We start from the raw sequence: 16,934 nt of genomic DNA on the forward strand, positions 1-16,934 counted from the left end.
ACTTCCCCTTCTTCTTTCTAATTTTACCCCTTGATGTACGGCTAATATATCAGAGGTCTCATCAATCGAGCTAATTTTCCTCCCCTCCTCTTCCCTCCTTTTCCTCTCCTTCCCGTGGTTTCTTCTCTCTTCTCTACGTCAATTAATAACTCATTATTGATTCTATGTACATTTAGATCTAATATGGATTTTGTTGGTACTGGTTGGTTGGGCTATATGACTGAGATTCAAACAAACTGTAACACAGACACTGAACAAGAAATTGGCATAAACCATTATATGGCTAAACTTAAACGCGTTCTTAAAAAGAAAGCCAATCTACATTGGCACATTGAATTTTTACATAAATACGTATGGGAAAACATTAATCCCTTAGGCCTCAGGATTCAACTGTACCCCTCCTTTCAAGTAGCATCCCCAGAATTTAAACTTAAATGGGAAAACATACTGACTCAATGCAGTTTGGAACTAATGAAATTACTGATACTTCACTACCAGACAGAATTAAACACACTAGACCAGGAGATTCTCCTACTACAAACATCGAATGAAACTATCAGGGAACATACTTTGTTTTCCAAACGAGTTCAGGAAACTAAAGATTATATAACAAGAATTACCAAAGATATTATCTATAAAAAACAAAACAAATTATCAAAGGACAGATTAGCCTTCTCTGAAGGCTTCGCATACCATTGGCAGAATGCCTTGCAACGCAAGGGCTCTAGAAATTACCACCGTGTTACGAAAATTAATAACAACTATGCAGCCACTGATGAGGATACTGAATCAGATTCTTCATTCAGATCAACATCTTCTGCCCCTAGACAAAACCAACATAACCCCCGAGACAACTCTACAGCACGAAAAAGAGACTATGGTGGGAACTCATACACACCTTCTTCTAAAAAACGCCCCCCTAATGCAGATACTAGACTCTCGTCACACCCACATACACAAGGACACGGGTCACAACTTAACGGAAGATCACTTTCACAACCTAAATATTTAGGGACAACTGCCCTACAAGCAATACAAATATTGAGCAATCAATCACAAACACCTAATATAACACAACCGAACACTTCAGGCTCCACTGAGGTGGGTCTCACAAATGTGAACCCTATTGATTCGAAGAATCACCAGGGTCAAAACCCCCCTACTACCCTCCTACCTTTGACACAACGAGCACCTAGCACCAGACAAAGCACATTGGATGCACATATCCAAACACCCCAAACACAGACAAATTTTCACTTACTCACGAACATGACAACACCGACATAACCACAGGCTTGGAAGTCATTAATTTAACACCCTATCACTTTGATAAGGAGACACTTGACGTCCTTAAATTTGGACTAAGCTTTTGTCCTTCGACCAATATTGACATATATGAGACAATAAAAGATGTTTATCTTTTTTCGCGTAATTTAACATACAAATTTCTTTTCGACAAACAAGTAGTACAATCCAAACAAGATAAAGCGATATCAGAACAAGTAAAACATTTCTCCATGGAGGAATTTCGAGTCCTCCGAGACCTCATACTTTTATTGGAGGAAAATGAATCTTCCAATCTCTCACAAGAGACAATGGCACCCACTCCACATACATCTAACATCAAAAAATTCAAACCCAAATCACAACGGTTTCCAGAATTAACTACAAATTCACATATCTGGGCTTTCCTTATAGGAACCATAAAAGATATAAAAGAAATTACCATGTCAGCAACCTCAGGAAACCTCTCTTATTCCCAAAAACTAGCTATCCAAGCTCTAAAAAATCATCCAGACCTAGAAATAAAAGCTGCGGACAAAGGAGGGAATATTGTCCTGTTGACCAAAACACATTACGAATCCATGGTGACTAAAATCTTAGCGGATAAACATTGCTATTGCTGTTTACCTGAGACACAAATCCTAGAATTCAAACAAGAATACCTGGAGACCATTGGTGCTGCCTTCCAAAAGGGCCTAATTGACCAAGATACCTATAACTACCTTAATGTCAAAAAACCCAAAGAGGCTACTTTTTATGCCCTACCGAAGATACATAAGCACCCTACGAGGCCTCCTGGCCGACCAATCGTCTCCGGTATTGGCTCTCTCTCCGAACATGCTAGCCGCCTTATAGATTTCGTCCTAATGCCACATGTATTAAGCCTTCCTTCTTACACCCGTGATACACTTGATCTGCTGAAACAAATAGAGGGGTTGCCTGTCCCTCCCGATGCCCTCCTCGTGACACTGGATGTGGAGGCACTATACTCCAGCATCCCACACGAGCAGGGCATCGGGATGGCACGCACATTTCTAAGAGAACAAGATCATTATAGTTGGGAATTCTGTGAATTCATCTTGGAATTGCTTAAATTTGTACTTACTCGTAACTATTTTTGTTTTAAAGATTCCCACTTCCTCCAGGTACAGGGTGTGGCTATGGGCACATGTTGTGCACCGGCCTACGCCAACCTGTACCTGGGGGGGTGGGAACGCAACATTTTTTCTAATGAGGACCTGACTATATACACTGACCAGATCCTCATATGGCGGAGGTATATAGATGATATTTTTCTAGTGTGGACAGGGACCCATAATCTCCTGGATGATTTCATCCAGATGATCAATCACAACTCGATGAATCTCAAGTTTACCACCTCTGCCCACTTGAATCAAATAACTTTTCTAGATTTAACCATCTTTAAAGACCAAGGGAATTGTTTAGCGACCACCTTATTTAGAAAGGAATCGGCAGGGAATACCCTACTGCATGCGACAAGTGCCCACCCTAGATCACTTATCAAAAGTATACCATATGCACAATATCTCAGGCTACGCCGCAACTGCACGCATCTAGAGGATTTTAAATCTCAAGCCTGGGCGCTCCGCCAGAGATTATTAGCAAGAGGCTATAATAAAACCATACTACGCAGCGCTTACAACAAAGCCATCCGCCAGTCAAGAAACTCCCTACTCTTTAAGCAGAAAGATGTCTCTATTAGTGCCCCAGTAAGATTTATCACTAAATTTTCCCAACAACACCAAAAACTCAGGGACATACTTGAGAAACATTGGCCAATCCTCCAGGAGGACCCCATTATAAACAAATATATCAGCCCTTCTCCCCAAATTACATTCAAACGAACAAGATCCTTAGGTGACCAATTGACTTCAAGCCACTTCGTCACCACTCCCAAACTAAAACAACCCAAATTAGGAATGGCCCAATGTGGCAAATGTTCCTTTTGCCCGTGGATTAAAGAAGGAAATTCCTTTACATTACCCAATGGAGAAAAATTCACACCTAAATTCTATGCAGATTGTGATACAAAAGGAGTGGTATACTTGATGCTATGTCAATGTGGCGCATTCTATGTAGGAAAGACTATTAGACATCTACGCTGCAGAATCAGGGACCATGTTTATTACTCTGGTGAAGGGAAAATGGTGACAGCAGTCAGTAGGCACCTTGACCTCTACCACAAATTTAATACCTCTCTCATCTCGTTTATTGCGTTAACAGTAATCCCAACAGATCCCAGGGGTGGAGATTGGGACAAGAAAGTATGCCAGCAAGAAACCCTTTGGATTGAACGCCTAGGGGCCACTTTCCCCCCTGGGATCAACGAAGCCCAATCCTACAAACCGTTTCTTTAAACATATTCAACCCATTTATTCCGGGCTTGTTTACCACTCTATATTTTTCACATATTTTTATCCTTTTGGACCTTTCGGGTCATATGGGATAAATACCAATATATTTAGCTGTCATTACTCACTAATTGAAATGAGATGGTATTTCTTTCTTAGCCAATTTTTGGCTAACTCTTCACACGTTTTCCCTATGCACTTTCAGATTATGTAAACCAACTGACATATTTTCAACAACTCCAGTATATGCACAGTTTAGGCGTAAGTTCCTAACCTTCTCCTACCCTCCCTTCTCAACTTACTCCTATCCCCCCTTTTCCCTGCCCCGTCACATCTTATCTCCCCTCATCCCTCCCCTTTCAACTCAATTGTTGTAATGATTCCTTCATGCCGTTCATTGTCAATTATTATTATATATTATATTAATGTGACTTATTTTTGCTTACTTTTATTTTTATTTTCTTTAAAAGGCTGTACTATCGCCATGGGTTTGTCCCCCCCCTGCATGTTCATGGCGGGGTTACTAGGGGCAATGTGCGGCCGCCCAGCGCCACTTCTACCCTGTAGATGGTTGGCGCATTTGGTATCCCTTGGCAACCTTTTCGGCGTGCTTGCGGCTGCGCCATGTCCCCCCTCCTCCTCCACTGGAAGCGGGCGTCTGTGTGATTGCACCGAGGGGCGAGTTATTGGTGGCGGACCTCCCGGCATCTCTGCTTTGCGGGGACGGCTGGAGTGGTACCGCCTTCTCCCCCTCCCTGCATCGTCAGCCGTCTAGCCCTTTGTGGGAGATGGGGAGTGTACGTGGCGGCTCCGGGTCCGCCCTGGTTGCTGGGTTACCAGGACGCGACTGCCTCCTCTATCCCCGACGCTCCATCAGCTGTTCGGAGTCCGCCGGGGATTTAGGCATGCGCAGTACGCGCCCGCGGCCGGCCTGAATGACGTCACGTCGGCTACGCCGATTGGTGACTACAGGCGGGGCGGATGTACAAGAGACGCCTGCTTGGCGTCTCTCTCTGTACTATCCTTACCATAAGTCGCTTGCGGCCGGACGGCTGTGCGGCTTTTCACCACCAACCTCTCCACTTACGAGTTAGATGCTATATATCCAGGTAAGCTTACATCCCTACCATCTTCTATTATAGCTCCTTCTATGACTTATTTTCATAATACAATTTCTATCGATTTAACAGACTCAGCAGGATTGGGGCCCAGATTGAATAGCTTCCTAAGGAATAAAAGTCTTTATGCACTTTGATGCAACTTCCATGTCTGCCTCTAATTATTACATATTCTTTTCCATCAAACAATTACCGCTGAAAGTGCTGGGAATTACTACCACTGATTAAGGAGATTGCTGTGGTTTTGCTTTTACCCCCTCTCTCTTCCTAAGCATAGTTATAAATCTATCAGGGTAAGTGCAATCTAACTTTATCAAGTTAATATTCAATACTAATGCCATCTTTAATATACAATATACATCATATGCCACCTGCTAAATTCTCTGTTGTATTTACACATAGACATCTACATACATTTTTTATTCATGGCATTTTCTCTTCCCCCCCCTGCCCTCTTCCCCCCCCTGCCCTCCCTTTTTCCTTTTTTCTTTTTTTTTTTTTTTCCCTCTTCTTTTCCCCTTCCCCCCTCCCCCCCCCTCCCCCCCTTTTCCTCTTCCTCTTTCCCCCTCCCCCCCTTTTCCTTTCCCATTCCCCCCCCTTCCCCTTGCTTTCCCTCCCCTTCCTCTTCTCCCCTAGTCCTCCCTTCCACATTTCCTTCCTTTCCCTGTTCCCTCTCCATGTCTTTCTTCTTCCCTTTCTTTTCCCCCCTCCCCCTTCCCCTCGTTTCCCCCCCCCTTCTTTCCTCTCCCCCCCCTTCCTCCCCTCCCCCCCCCCCTTTTTCACCATCCCCTTCTTTACCCTTATCTCCTTCCTCCCTTCCCACTTCCCTTATTTTTCACCTCAACCCCACCTGATTCTACATCTTACGTTATACTCCACTACTCATCCTATCTATCTTCTACTATTAATTTGTACCATGTTACATCCGTCCCCACATTGCCTTTGCTCCGCCTGACCATTGCAGGACGGATATCCCATTGATGATATTAGAACAGCCTTTCTTTTACCACTCTACTTTACTGTTCAGATATAAGTTCATATATAGACATAAAATGATGTTGTTTCCTTTACAAAATGTATTATCCATTACAGTACCCTAATTCTGTGCTCCTGAAGAAGCGCATGCGGCGCGCAACTTGTCGAGCTCATACAGAAATTGATTGCCACCATCACATAACGCTTGGATCAACAAAATTTACTGTAACTATATAGATCAATAAGCTGCATGTCTCTTGTTGGTTTCATAAGTTTTGTGTATCTTTTTTCACCAACCAACCAAATGTGTATGGAGTGCATAATTTGTAAACTGTGATTGGTTTTTATATCTTCCTTTCCCCCTTTTTTTATGTAATAATTTCGAAATAAAATAACATTTTAACCATATATTACCCTCATTATTGTGCCTATAAAGTCTTAAGCCCACCAATATATCTTTCTGCTCTTCTAAATTACTTACGTACTTACTGCTGCTTGTATTAATCTGTGTAACTGATTCCTGCCTTCTAGTATGTTGGAGACGAAGTTCATTATGTGTATCCGCTTTATTTGTTTGTCATAAATAAAGATTACATAAAAAAAAAATTAGTGATGGTGACCTGCTAAAAATAGCAGGAAAAAGTGAACAAACAAAACAACTCAAAAAGGCACAGGTGAGAAAAAAAAAAAAAAGGACCCAAAAGCCACCCCACAAAAAAACAATATATCACAGATAGCATAATTTACCTTGATTGCTGATACAGCTAACGTGGATCATTAATTGTATATGGTGTAATACCCAACTGCGGTATGCAAGAGGAATGAGGGGCTCTAAAACCAGAAAGGAAAGCCAAGCAGTCATGCAGGAATATAATTAAATTCAATACATAGTCTGTGAAGGATTTGGAATCTGATTCTATTTTTGATATATTTTCCTTACTTGGGATTATGCTGCAGGTGCTGCTTATCTGTTCCCTCAAAGGGTGTCCAAAGTGTGGCTTCTTGCAAGTCCCCCTGGGCTGGTGTCCTTTCCTGGAGAGGCAAGAATAGATCATGGAGTCCTCCGGATCACTCAAGGAAGATTTAAATTTCTGGTTATGAGATTCTTCATTCCTTTTTTCAGTGCTAAATATATTATTGCTGTATACATAGAAATTAGTGTATGATGAAATGTCCTGAAATGTTCTGAGTTTTTCTTATGTATTTCCTCAGAGCAAATTATCCCCCTGAAAAATGACTGTACGGGTCTAAACACGTCGGAGTTTCAATATGGCTGACATTTTGTAATGTAATAATTATTTTTGCATTGTGTCCATTGCCATGCTTGTAAAAATGTACTGATTCGAAAACCAGAGCTCATATTTTAATGCACCATGATATTGAATATCATTTTGATAAGAATGTCTCTTTTTTATTGCTACAAACGTTTTTTGATTTCCACTATATTGCTGCTAAAAAAAAAACGTGGGGGAACCCTCCCATACTAAAAGATTTACCATAACATTTCAGCTTGGTTCGTAAATCCCGTCTACTAGTCTACTGCTTAAAAACTACATTACAATATTATACTTGGCCCTGACCACTTCTTAAAATACATCCATCACATTGTATACAGTATGTGTTAAGCTTGCTAAAAAGACAGATGCCTTTAACTGACTCAATTACCACAGTTTCCCTCGAAATATCCATATATATATATATATATATATATATATATATATATATAGTGGGGCCACAAATCCTTATCTAGAATATCTAACAGGCAGATCTCTGGGGTGAAAGAAAGGGGCGTGGTATATCTGTCACCTGAGACCAAACTTTTCAGAGTACATGGCATGACCATATCAAGTGGGCAAAGTCCATTCAAGGTTGGTGACAGCTCAGACAATTTGTATAGACATAGGTACATAACAAATCGTTAACATAGACATCAGAGTGTCAGGAAGCTAATTCAGCTAATGCTAATTCTCGTACAGCTAACAATGATTCTTATGCAGCTAGTGCTCATTCTTCTGCAGCTACTGCTCATTCCCGTGCAGCTAATGCTCGTGCACATGTACCACCACACAGATGAGCTTAGGCTAATGTCCAGCGTGCACTGACACATAGGCGCCACTGCGCACCGGAGTGCATGTCTTCACGCAATAGCGCCAAACAACTTATTTAAAGGAGACCCTAATGAATGCTAGCTGCTGGATTTTCTTCAGCTTCCCCTGATCCATGTTCCTAATTGTGCTGACTGATATTCTGTTGCTGACCGTACTCTGTGGATTCTGGATTCTGATCTTGGCTTGCCTCTGACTATTCTCTGCATGATCTCCTGGTGCTGACCTTGGCTTGCTACTGGACCTTGCTCTGCCTGCTTCCCTGGCACCAACCCCGGCCTGCCTCCTGACCATGCTGCTGTCTCACCATGTATGACCCCGGCTTATCTTGGCTACATCCCTAACCGCGGCAGTCACCTGCTCTAAAGCAACCAGCACCCGTGTTTCTTTGAGCCTTGTACCTCTGTCACCACATTCAGGGGTGCTCGGACTAGAGCCGCAAGGGAAGCCCTCTCGTCAACACAGCTTCCAACCAAGATATGTGACACAGAGTAAACACCCCTCTGGCCCTCCAAATTGCAGTGTCTAGTACATAGGTTAGCTGAGAGAGTACTGGTTTATCCCAAAGCAATAAATTATCAGGAAGATCCCCACGGGGTGCAAATGTTCTAACTTCTGACCAGATTGACTTGGCTAGGCTGAGTAATGGAAGTTAGGTCTTGGACGCAAGCAAGTTAGGGACTTCCAAATATATAAGCAGCTGCTTAGTCTGAAGCATATGGGCTAAATGGGCCTCTACTGTTGTTTTAGAGGTATTGGGAGAGAACCAAGTGTTTCAATTGTCCAGCCAGGTAATATGGAAAAATATTGGGTAAAGCCATACCTGCTTATTTTTTAGGTCTTTGCAGAGTAGTTAATTTCAGCTTATGAATAGAATAAATAAAATGGTGCTGCGCTAATCCTAGCAGAAACACAAATGATATAAGTGGAAAGCTCCTAGTAAACGTGATAAAACACACTAAAATAAAAATAAATCAAAAATATCCAAATACACTAGTAATAAATAGTGGTGGTCTCTTAAAAAGATCAACCACTAAAAAAAAGTGAATAATCAATAAATAGAAAATTATAAGGTGCACTAGTGCTAGGTGCTATAAAAATAACAGTAACTCTAGGTAGCAAAATATTAATAAATGCCAAAATGCTGGTAACAGATGTAGCAGTAGCAGCTCCTATATAGAGTGTAAAGAATCCAAAATCAATAAATAGTAAATTATAAAGTGCACTGGTGCTTGGTGCTATAATAGTAACAGAGACTTTGTGTAGCAAAATATAAATAAATGCCAAAATGCTGGTAACAAATGTAGCAGTAGCAACGTGTAGCATACATGCAATCCTCAAAGTGACTATGTGCAAGGAAAATAAAAATGAAAAAACAACATTCACGTGATGCTTGAAATAAACAGTTCAGTCAAAGTGTTTCAATATACAACTCCTGAAGCATGTTCCCTCAGATGTTAAGGGGGCACGGAAATATAAAAAAGGAAGGTCCCACAATAGTATAGTATTGTCTGGCTAAACTGGTTTTTATTCACAAACAGCATAGGTACTCACAGTAAAAACAGATAAAACAGCGCTTATCTCCAACGAGCAGCGAGCTTGTAAGCCTCTATCAGCATCGGTGCCTGTCCTGTCCCTACGCGTGACGTCACAGCACACGTGACTTCTGCAGGGGATCACGCGTAAGCACAGGACAGGCACCGATGCTGATAGAGGCTTACAAGCTCACTGCTCGTTGGAGATAAGCGCTGTTTTATCTGTTTTTACTGTGAGTACCTATGCTGTTTGTGAATAAAAACCAGTTTAGCCAGACAATACTATACTATTGTGGGACCTTCCTTTTTTATATTTTCGTGCCCCCTTATCATCTGAGGGAACATGCTTCAGGAGTAGCACCGTAAGGATTGAGAAGGAAGCTAAAGGATGGTACTCCCAATACTGGTCATTTGCTGTTATCCCATTACCCTAAGGTAAGGGGCCACTACCCACTAGTGTGTGTGTGAACATGAAGAGGAGCACCATTGTGTCACATTTGAGCATTCCACTGCATATTTGCATGCTAGGAAGCTGTTATCACCTTATGAAGGAGGACTATTTTTTTTATATTGAAACACTTTGATTGAACTGTTTATTTCAAGCATCACGTGGATGTTGTTTTTTCATTTTTATTTTCCTTGCACATAGTCACTTTGAGGATTGCGTGTATGCTACACGTTGGCATTCACTTATATATTGGATTTTTTACACTGTATACAGGAGCTGCTACTGCTACATTTGTTACCAGCATTTTGGCATTTATTTATATTTTGCTACACAAAGTCACTGTTACTATTATAGCACCAAGCACTAGTGCACTTTATAATTTACTATTTATTGATTTTGGATTCTTTACACTCTATATAGGAGCTGCTACTGCTACATCTGTTACCAGCATTTTAGCATTTATTAATATTTTGCTACCTAGAGTTACTGTTATTATTATAGCACCTAGCACTAGTGCACCTTATAATTTTCTATTTATTGATTATTCACTTTTTTTTTAGTGGTTGATCTTTTTAAGAGACCACCACTATTTATTACTAGTGTATTTGGATATTTTTGATTTATTTTTATTTTTGTTTTATCACGTTTACTAGGAGCTTTCCACTTATATCATTTGTGTTTCTGCTAGGATTAGCGCAGCACCATTTTATTTATTCTATTCATAAGCTGAAATTAACTACTCTGCAAAGACCTAAAAAATAAGCAGGTATGGCTTTACCCAATATTTTTCCATATTACCTGGCTGGACAATTGAAACACTTGGTTCTCTCCCAATACCTCTAAAACAACAGTAGAGGCCCATTTAGCCCATATGCTTCAGACTAAGCAGCTGCTTATATATTTGGAAGTCCCTAACTTGCTTGCGTCCAAGACCTAACTTCCGTTACTCAGCCTGGCCAAGTCAATCTGGTCAGAAGTTGGAACATTTGCACCCCGTGGGGATCTTCCTGATAATTTATTGCTTTGGGATAAACCAGTAATCTCTCAGCTAACCTATGTACTAGACACTGCAATTTGGAGGGCCAGAGGGGTGTTTACTCTGTGTCACATATCTTGGTTGGAAGCTGTGTTGACGAGAGGGCTTCCCTTGCGGCTCTAGTCCGAGCACCCCTGAATGTGGTGACAGAGGTACAAGGCTATTTATTACTAGTGTATTTGGCTATTTTTGATTTATTTTTATTTTAGTGTGTTTTATTACGTTTACTAGGAGCTTTCCACTTATATCATTTGTGTTTCTGCTAGGATTAGCGCAGCACCATTTTATTTATTCTATTCAATTGTTGTTAGGGTCTGGTTGTACCCTATTTGGTGCAGGCAGCTTTTCCCTAGAGCTCTTGTTTTCACACACATGATAGCGCAGGAATAATTGTTTATACCTAATTTCAGCTTATGTCTAGGGCTAGGCCAAAAAAATGAGAATAATGAATTTAATTGATTGAAAAAAGATTTAGGGTCTACCGTTGGCATGTGGGATACAACACATAATCACTTAGGAAGAAGTATGATTTTAATTACATTGATTCTACCAACGACTAAAAGAGGCAATTTAACCCAAATTGCCAATTAACATTTATTAAGCTTGAGCAACAGAGTAACATTGGCATTCTGGGCCTGTTTAGGATCCTTTGGAATGACTATCCCCAGATATTTAAAAGAGGTAACCGCAAATAGGGGAGAATTGGGAAAGGTAAGAGGGAAAGCACCTGTATTTCAAAGCATGACAGATGACTTTTGCCAATTAATCTTCAGGCCCGAGTAGGACTCAAAGGTCTCCATAGTTTATATTGCAGTGGAAAGTGATTTTAAGCAAGGACCACATACAGTATGAGATCATCTGCATGCAAGCCCACATGGTCTGTTCTATCCCCTAGCTTAATAATTTTATTATGTTTATTGGATACACAATTGCATGACTTGGTGTATTTTATATAAGCATGGCGGCCCTGCTGTGCCAAATCACATACATGTACGTGACTCTGTGCTTCTGGACAGGGGGCGTGTGTGCGCACCCCGGCTGTGCTCTCATTCGCCACAGCACAAGCCGATCATCGGGTCCCGGTCAATGATTTAAGGCCGGAACCTGCTGATCAGCTGAGTGAATGGCAGAAGAGATCCCTGTGTTGGTAAACAACACAGGGCTCTCTACAGACAGCAGAGATGTGTCAGTTGGAGTAAAAACAGGCACATCGCTCAGTAAAGGCAGCACATACAGTACTACACACAGTAAACATTGTTAGGCACACAGTTAACCCTTTGATTGCCCCTAAATGTTAACCCCTTCCCAGCCAGTGTCATTAGTGTAGTGACAGTGTATATTATTAGCACTGAATACTGTATTAGTGTCACTAGCAATGTGAGCATCAGTTAAATAGTTCAATTAGTGTCAGATTGCCTGCCACACTATCACAGTGCCACTATAAGTCACTGATCACCACGATTACTAGTGTAAAAAAAAAAAACATAAATAAAAATTCCAGTATATATGGTATACCATCATTTGTAGACATTATAACTTTCACACAAACCAATAAATATGCACTTACAGTATTGGGATTTTTTTTTTTTTTTTTACTAAAGACATGTAGCAGAATACATTTTGGCCTAAATTTAATAAGAAATTTGATTTTTACATTTTTTTATTGGATATGTTTTATAACAGAAAGTAAAAAATATTGTTTTTTTTTTTCTCCAAAACTCACTTTTTAGCCTAGTTGTGAAGGGGGTAAAATCATAGGGAGCTTAAGTGGTTAAATAGGGAATTAAAGTGGCACTCCAAATACATGGATAAAATACATGTATGTTTAATGTTTAGCCTCCAAAGGATTTGAAATTTTGTCCAGCTATTCTTGTGATACACACACTGCTAGCACTCAGTAAGATCACTCTGATACTTCTTGGTATAGCATTACTGTATCCTGGGTCAGCTCAAATGCAGGAACCAATAACAGCTAGAAACCATATTTTATCAGATATGGCTGCAGCAAAATCTGGTTTACACTGCTTGAATATTTGAAATTGAACTTTGGAGAAAGTAAAAACCTTCCCTGCAATGGGGCTACCCTCGAATTGCAAGGGTTAAATGCTCATTTACATTTAGTAGATTGGGAAAAGCACTTTCACTTACCTAATCCTCCTGCAGGCTCCTTCACACTGCAAGACTGGCTTCCGCAGCCTCTTCTTCCCTATACTCAGGCAGTCAGATGCCCATGACATTTTCAAGACTGATGCAGGGTCCTTAGCTCTGAATTCTGCGTGAGTATATCAAGAAATCATCCATGGCAGGAGCATGGGGAATGCCTTCTGCTGGGGAGGAGCAGAGGATCAAGTAAGTAACACCAATTTTCCCTGTTCACTAAGTTTAAACAAGCATTTAACAGCCCCCACTACAGCGGAGGATTTTTACTTCTCCTGAAGTTGGACATTAAGCCCATGAAGGTGACAGTAACATGACTATGGATCTACTTAAAGTGTTACTAAACCCACAACAGTAAAATCATTCTGTATATGCAGTAAAGCATGCTTGTTATACTCACTGTGGAACCTGACGGGTTAATCCTCTGCATTGTGTAAATAGGCTGTTTGATCCTGTCTTCTCTGATTCTCCCCTTCTTTTACAGTCCCCAATCCATCTGTTGATAGAACAGAGCATTGGAGGCACTCTGCACATGCTCAATTTGGTGTGTATTGCTAGAGAGTTTTTTTTTTGGAAGGTGCATGTGATCAGCAGAGGGCTAATCAGCACTGTCCAGACAGAAAGTCGGGGGGTCTGCAACCCCACAGGACAGTCATAATAGAATTATAACGCCTCCTACACGCTTTAACCAGACACTCATAGAAGTCACAAGACTGCTATATACTGCTGATGAGAAAATATATTTAGCAGTTTATATTTACTAAAATGCATGCATTGCCATGTTCTGTGTACTGTGGGAGACCAGATATATTTAATGCAGGGTCCTGGGTTTAGTAACACTTTAATTCTCTATTTTTTTTTTAATATGTGTTGATTGATTATATTTACTGACACAAGTATATGGCTTTTCATGTATATATATATTATATACTCACCGCCAGGTGTACTCAGAGCATTGTGAATAAACTTTGCCCCTGGACGTAGGAATACACTAATGTCGAAATCCGGGCAATCTTCTATAGTGATGCCATAGTACTGGATATCAGGACCGTAATCAATGTTATCCCCTGTGAATTCCCACGAGGCATGGGCTGCATTCAGGATATGTGTGATGCCCATCGTCCTCAATTTTTTTCTGTCTCTTGCAATATTTCTGCCATATATTGAAAAAAAATGTGAGTGCATTGCATAATATGCCCACCATCTCTGAATTTGCCTGCCTTGTATAGTCACTATACAAGTCGGGGTATTACATTCAGTTAGCACTAGTAGAGCAGGTGCATAAAGGACAAAATATGCCTTCACTGCTGTGAAACACATTGGTGATATCTTTTCAGAAGGGAACATACAGTCTCTGCTTCAGGCAGAGTACTACCTTGTCAACACTGATACCTCAATTAAAATGTGTGATTAAAGCAAAAAAAAAAAAAAAAAAGGGAATTGCTAGTGAACTTGTACCACCCTTAACCTATAGCCAATACAAATGGTTAAGATGGCAGGGCTGGGCTACCTTGATATGGTATCTTGTTATTAAGAATGCAGGGGACAAAACAAGAAGCATAATGGTATTTTAGAACATGAATTAGCTAAGTATAACCTGTGTAATATTACTGCACTGTATATTGTTTGGCATTGTCACTTACACATCCCCCAGGAAAAGGTTTGGGAAGACTTGGTCCACGTGATGTGTACCCCCTTTGTAGCTGTCTAGAAGTGCTTCCAGCTCATAGACTGGAGGGGGGCCTCTGAAAAGCTTCCTCATTTTAGGCTCCCAAGTAAAAGCAGCAGCAGTAGAAGAAGATTCCTGGATGTGACAGTTGTGTAGCATATACTGTATCAGTCTGTCCCTATGAGGAGACACTTGATGCCATGTAACAGCTGACGAACTGTCACCAATTGCTGCTGGAAGTGGAGGGGGGCCGGGCTGGGAGTGTTTAGACACAGAGCAATTGTCCCCACTGTAGAATGTTCTGCCAGTGACCATAAGAATGCTGATATAACCAGAGAAAAAATAAACTGAAACAAAGGTTCTTTACAGTATTGTAACTAGGGCCACTAACATGCAAGAATGCAAGAAAAATTAAGTGGGCGTCAAGCCAATATTAGCAAATAGTGATTCGTATAAAAAAAGAGATTTTCAAACTCTTAAAATCAGTACAGTTGTCAGGGAGGAGTGGAGGTATAATTACACGTGCCTGAAAATTGCCCTTTAAATAAGAGAATAGTTTAAACTATTACTCTCTTAATCTCTGATCATGACCACTTATTCATATCCTGTTGATCTCTCCTACAAAGGCCTCAGCCTGCTACCCCCAGGTCATGAATGACTCCATGCCGACCTTCAATTGAGATTGACAGATAATTTTAACCTAAATGAAGGTTTAGTTTCCTTAGTGTCTATCGTCTGGGAAGCTTACAAAGCCATACTGCAGGACCACATTATCCAAATCATGTCCTGCTGCTCCTAAACAGCCCCCCTTAATAGCTAATAGCAAGGCTCTTGATCAAGTGCGCACCAATCGTTTTGGCAGAATGCCACCTATGTTGGACTCAACAAAAATATTGTGCTAAAGGGAATAAACGTCATAAGATGTTAGCTAAAAGAATATTCTCTCAAAATGCTTAAAGTGGAAGTTCAGCCAAAAACTAACTCTAAATCTACTCGCAGCCACATTCTAAAACAAATCTATCTAGCCCTGTAAAGCAAAAATTGCTATACATACAGTACCTTTTCTGCAGCCTCTCTGGTCCGGTCCCACACTGAGCTGTCAGCCATGGCTTCTGAGTGTAGGCATGTGCCACTGGAGACCGCCGCTGGAGCAGCTTCAGAAAAGGTATGTATAGCGATTTTTGCTTTACAGGGCTAGATAGATTTGTTTTAAAATGTGGCTGTGAGTAGATTTAGAGTTAGTTCGTTTGTGGCTTAACTTCTACTTTAAGACTAGATGTAACGTAAAAATATGAGCAACCCCATTTCAATGCTCATGAAGCTTAAACACCACTACTCTACTTCTACTTAACTGACTTTTTGCACCAACTTTCTGCTTCTCATCATGACCTAATAGAAGTGGACAACAATTCCTGAAATATTGCAGGCCATTAGAAACCTTAAACCTAGTCAACACCCAGGACCAGGCAGATTTTTCCGCCCTCTTCTATAAAAAATGTCCACTATAGTAGCCACCCTCCATCTCCACGTGGTACAACTCTTCAAGCAAATGCTTACTGCAAACATAGTCAGGGTTACTAAGCCAAACAAAGACCTTCACAGCTGGTCTATCTATCATCATATCATTAATCAATATAGACATCAAGATACTTACTAAAATTTCAGGCTGTAGACTTAATTCCCTTTTTATCCTCTTGATTAAGAAAGACCAAGCTTGATTTGCCCGTAAGCAACAGGCTAGGGTCAACATTCACATAATATTACATTTTTATCATATGAGATGTTACTTTTGTTGGACATTTCCAATGTTTTTGATACATCATACTTGTCTTGGTGTCAGAGGGTTAACACAGTCAGAGCCTGTCAGTATCGGCGCGTCCCGGTGCGCCTGCGCGGTAGAGCCTCACATCAGCACGTACGGGCACACAATCGGCGGGTACGAGCGCGTGATCCGAACGGGTTAGCACACGTGGGAACACGAACGCATGCACGTACAGCGGGACGTCCCCTTGGCGGGCCTATATAAAGGCAGCTATGCCTTGTGCTCATTGCTGGTTTGTCTTCTCAGCTTCCAGTGTTCCGTTTATCCTTTGCATACCTGTTCCTGCCTGTTGTGACCCGGACCGTTGACTACCTTGCTGATCCTCTCTCCAGTGTTTGACCCTCGGCTTGATTACGACTCTTCTACTGATCCTCTCTCCAGTGTTTGACCCTCGGCTTGATTACGACTCTTCT

General features: G+C 41.0%; 1 protein-coding gene across 1 annotated transcript in view; it reads right to left on the minus strand.

The window, feature by feature from the left end:
- Positions 1-16,934, minus strand: part of LOC141106722 (uncharacterized) — a 59,701-nt gene that overhangs the window by 22,441 nt on the left and 20,326 nt on the right. Inside the window, exons 4-5 of the mRNA XM_073597656.1 lie at positions 14,674-15,021; positions 13,966-14,183 (exon numbers count right to left, since the gene is read on the minus strand). Of these exons, the coding sequence (XP_073453757.1) occupies positions 13,966-14,183; positions 14,674-15,021 (566 nt within the window). The remainder of the gene's footprint in view (positions 1-13,965; positions 14,184-14,673; positions 15,022-16,934) is intronic.

Source organism: Aquarana catesbeiana, linkage group LG08 (assembly GCF_042186555.1).
Source record: "Aquarana catesbeiana isolate 2022-GZ linkage group LG08, ASM4218655v1, whole genome shotgun sequence".
NCBI lineage: Eukaryota > Metazoa > Chordata > Amphibia > Anura > Ranidae > Aquarana > Aquarana catesbeiana.